Consider the following 5,000-nt stretch of genomic DNA (forward strand, 5'->3'; position numbering starts at 1 on the left):
ACGCTTGATCGGACTCTGTCCTTCAGAGAACACGTGAGGAAGACCAAGGCAAAAGTGTCCACGCGTAATGCTCTCCTTGGAAAGCTGGCAAACATGAACTGGGGAACTGACCCTAAATCTCTAAGGACCACAGCATTGGCCGTCAGCGACTCAACTGCGGAGTACTGCTCAGCTGTATGGGCCCGATCATGCCATTCCTCTAAACTAGACCCCGAGCTCAACAACGCCTGCCGGATCGTAACGGGCCAGCTGAGAGCAACACCATTACCACTGGTCTACCGTGCAGCAGGAATAGCTCCACCACACATCCGGAGGGCAACTCATGCCCAAATACAAAAATACAAACAGGAAATGGACCATAGACACCCCCTTCATTACCACAATTGCCCCAAAAGCAGGCTCAAATCAAGGAAAAGCTTCCTCACAGTAGAGAGCCTTCACCCAGACCACTCAGCATTCTTCCGCCTAGAAAAATGGGTAGAGTGGGACAAGACAGCAAACGATGCCCTCCATCCCCCAACAGAAAAGCTCCCAGCAGGCACAGACCTCAAGAGAAAAGACTGGGTGGCGTTGAACAGAGCTAGAGCAAATGTGGGAAACACCGCCACCAACCTCTTTAAATGGAAAATCTCACCGGGCACTGAATGCCCATGCGGTCACCCCAGACAGACCATGGACCACATCCTGTCCGAATGCTCGCTGGGACCTCACTGCACCAATGCTGACCTGAGGGAATGCAACCAGACTGCCCGGGACTGGCTGACTCACTGGCGCGACAAGATATGATGATGATAACGACGGGTAGGGACTTGAAATGAAAATGGTATTTAATCAATTTTTTTTTTGTAATTGTTCATTTCTATATGTCGACTGATAATGTGAAGGATTGTATAGCAAAATTGAGGACATGGTGACATACCTTTCCAAAGATGAGGATAGGAGGAAAGGGAAAATGAGCAAAAAACATTTGAATAAGAATTTTGTTGGGGTTTTTCTAAACATTATTTTACCTATCGGTTATTGTTTGTTTCGTAATTTTTTAATGACTTCATTTGAGAGTTTCTGCTTTATTAGAGATAACACTTCTTGAATACAATATTTATACATAATATCATGTTTCAATATCTTTGATAGGTCTTGCTAAAAAAAAAAGTATTCGATTTATACTAGTACATTAACACTAGTTACCCGGAAATGATAAAGTAATCCAATATAAGGGATGAAATAAATAGTATTCCTTGTTGCCACAATTTCCAGGTTTCATTTATTATATTAGTTTAGTTTCATATTTACATTTTAAGGTCCAATTAAAATGATTTATTACCGTTTTAAAGCAAATTAAAAACACATTAGTGAAGAAAGAAACACACACCTTTTACAACGATTAATGTAATGTTATGGGTTGCGTGAACCCCTTCAGGTCTATTTTCTGTAATGACGTAATGACCGGAATCGTTAGGTGTTGCCTGCATCAAGAGAAATCTAGCTTTTCCATTCGGCTGTGTCTCTATATGGTACTTGTCATCCCGTACAAGGTTGCCATCTTTTCGCACAGTGTAGCTCTGTGGAGGGGTTTCATCACTTGCATTAAAAGTGTATCCAAAATACTCTCCTTCTTGCATTGTAAAGGGATTCTTCGCTTCATCTGAAAATTTATTGACACTTTCTATTTACCATAATATGACATTCAAAATATATACGTTAATACCCACATACATTACCTACATTACATACATTACGTACATTACATACATTACATACAATACAGCACAGTACAATGCAATACAATACAATGCCATCCATGCCATGCCATACCATGCAATTCAATGCAATGCAATGCAATACAATACAATACAATACAATATATATATATATATATATATATACAATTTTGATTCGGTCATTTTAACAACATCATATATCTCCTATTTTCTCAAGTTGGTATTATGTCGGGATGAAATAGATGGTAAAAATGGAATTAATAGCCATCAATAATAATAGTAACTTTTTGGTTAATTTCTATTCAATATGATGCAGAATAAAAAGAATTATTTTTTTCGATTAGTCTCAAAATTAGTACTTTCTCATTTTAAAAAAATCTATATTATCATTTACGGGCAGAATTGATCCTGATGTATCGCCTTTTAGAGACGATGGGTGACATAAACATCAATTATCATCTTATTCATTCCGACATAACACCATTTTTAGAGGCATGCTCACATTTTAAGAAGAGAAAACACATACCTTTCTTTTCAACGGTTAAAATGATCGCATTCCTCGAGCTAGAAATTCCTGAAGCTGTATTCTCCATCAAAACATAGTGACCGGAATCGCTAGGTGTTAGGTCCTTCAAATTAATTGTGTATTTTCCCTCCTCCGACTCCCTGTCTATTGAGAATTTATCAGGCTGTACAACCTTTCCATCTTTTAGCAGTGTGTAATCAAGTGACGGGTTTGTGTCAAAGATAAGTCCAAAAGACTTTCCCTCAGTGACTCTATTCGACGTTATTGCCTCTTTGGTATCGGTCTGGTTTGTACCTGAAATATATTTATTTCAGTTTAATAGTGGAGAAACCCCCATATTTGTGGAGAAATAAAGTTATCACGAACATACGTCTATTATACTCCATATACTACGGCATTGTTTAAATTATAATCGATCAAGACGAATATGTTTAAGCATCAACGATCAAAATAATTCCTATAATAAAGTTAGTAAGTCCGCGCAAATATAAATGGTAATATTTCGGCCAGTGGTGAACAAAGACCCCGTTTCTACGTACTAAGTAATTGTAAAACGCATCCCCTCTTTAATTAATTACATTCTATATTTTTTCTGAAAGGAGAAAGTTGGGAGCCAGACATGAAATTTTCTGGAAAGCAAACAAGTCAGGTCAGCCCAACACTATTTTATGTTTACCTGCTTATGGAGAGAGATACTTTTAATGTCATCATTGTATGGAGGCCGTGCTTCACAATAATATTGCGTTGATCAGTGTGCTCAAGTTGAAGAGCAACATGTACGAAGTGTTTATGAAGGACTAGTGGATGTGGTATTACAAAGCGACTATGACGAAGCCACTGTGCGTACCAAATTATATTGCCTTCTTCATTTTTGGGAAGCCCAGAGAATATACTTCAATTATACCAAGATGCAATGTTAATTCTTTGCAGATTTGGCAGACCAGGTTTATTCCTTACTATAACCTGTAATCCAAGTTGGCCAGAGATTGCAAATGAACTTCATCCGCAACAGACATTGCTGATTGATGGGATTTAGTAGCCAGGGTCTTTAAAACAAAATGCATTGATGGAAGATACTGTGATACAAGAGCTTTTTGAAAAAGTTTTAGCATTTGCGAACTTCATTGAATTTCTGCCACATTCCTATATTCTAATTCTTCTTGATCACAATGCACAACCCCTTACTAATACATATATTAATGTTTTGGTGTGTGGACAAAATTTGAAAAACCATGTATTACAGGATTTAATTTCTATAAACATGATATATATGCTTGGGCCTTGTGGCGTGGTCACCACCAACAGTCAATAAATGAAAGATGGCAAGCAATCCAAAAATTCTAGGGAGAAGTGAATGATGAAATCAAGAGATTTGTAGACGCGTTCTATGTGTCCGCAAGTGAATCATACTGGAGAATATTTCAATTTGATCTGCAAGACCGATACGGAGGGAGAACGCTTCTTTCTTAGACATTTACTGCAACGTGTAAAGGGAGATAATTTTTTTGTAGACCCAAGGAAATCCAAAATTGAAACTTTACATTTTAGTTTCTGTCAGGCTGCCTCTGAATTGATTTCATTGAAGGATAATGATAAGTGGATAAATAGCATGACTGAATCAGCTTTTGTTCCATCACCATTCCAACTCTGATAGATTTTTTTGGACCATTTTGGTCTTTTGTAATCGCTAAGACCTCTCTTTTTATGATACACTTTTCAAGATCAGCTGACTGAAAATTATTCCCATGCTCAAAATATTACATCTAAGATGTGCATTAGCAAAACACTTCATAATGTTGAAAGACTTCTTAGAATCTACAACAAATCATTAAGCTACTATCAACTGCCTGAGCCATTAGAAACGTACACAAGAGCCTATCAGGTCTGGGAGCCAGATGAACAACGGCAAATTTCACATGATTGACTATTGCAAATAAATCACGACAAGAGCAGTCATGGAAACAACTGACTTAATAAATTCGATAAAGAATACAAGGTCTTCTTCATGAATGGCCCTTGTGGAAATGGCAAGACAGTTGTTTACAACGCAATACTTACAGAATTCAGGAGTCCAGGTCTATCAGCTGCACCTGCTGTTTCGTCTGACATTGCATCAGAGTTACTGGATTCCCATTCAAATAACGGATAACATCACATGTGGCAGATGAGACAGCAAAAACGCTTTAATAAAGTTCTCTCATAATTTGGAATGAAGCATCTATGATGGACTGACTTCTAAAACACTTGGGTGGGGTGAGGGGGTTGTAATACTTGGTGGTCATTTTCGGCAAATTTCACTTAAGGAAAATAAGCTGAATAGTAAGCGTTACTCTCAACAAATCACTTCTTGGGAATGATGTGACTGTTTTCCGCCTACTAAGAATAGAGGAATTACTGATGAAAATAGCCAGTTTCAAGATTAAATTTTTCCGTGTGGTAAATGGTTATGAACAGATTTTTGAACGAGGGTTGTTTGAAGGCCAAGGTATTGCATTTTTTTTAAAAAGCACACCAAATCCTTGTTTTCAGCTTTCAGCGTGGTCGATTTTTTAAAAGTCTCATTGTAGGCTGTAGCCATGAAAATGAGTTCTCAAATTGTTGACAAAAAGAATAAAGTTCACGAAGACCACGTGAATATTTATTAAAGTACCATAATAATTTATGTATTGTGTTTTATAGTTTAAAATAAGAATAAACACGATATATATCGTTATTTCTATTGATTACTCGCGTCGGTAAGTGTGTATGTTATA

General features: G+C 37.3%; 1 protein-coding gene across 2 annotated transcripts in view; it reads right to left on the reverse strand.

Moving 5' to 3' along the window:
- LOC144958566 (muscle M-line assembly protein unc-89-like) overlaps positions 1 to 5,000 on the reverse strand; it is a 57,590-nt gene that overhangs the window by 13,620 nt on the left and 38,970 nt on the right. For both annotated transcript variants that reach the window (XR_013642471.1, XM_078890631.1), the window contains exons 6-7: positions 2,248 to 2,541; positions 1,373 to 1,645 (exon numbers count right to left, since the gene is read on the reverse strand). Coding sequence is in view for 1 of the 2 variants with exons in the window: in XM_078890631.1 (XP_078746757.1) it covers positions 1,373 to 1,645; positions 2,248 to 2,541 (567 nt within the window). In the remaining variant the exon portion in view is untranslated. The remainder of the gene's footprint in view (positions 1 to 1,372; positions 1,646 to 2,247; positions 2,542 to 5,000) is intronic.

Source organism: Berghia stephanieae, chromosome 13 (genome assembly GCF_034508935.2).
Source record: "Berghia stephanieae isolate SIO BIC M18660-M18661 chromosome 13, UCSD_Bste_1.3, whole genome shotgun sequence".
Classification (NCBI taxonomy): domain Eukaryota; kingdom Metazoa; phylum Mollusca; class Gastropoda; order Nudibranchia; family Aeolidiidae; genus Berghia; species Berghia stephanieae.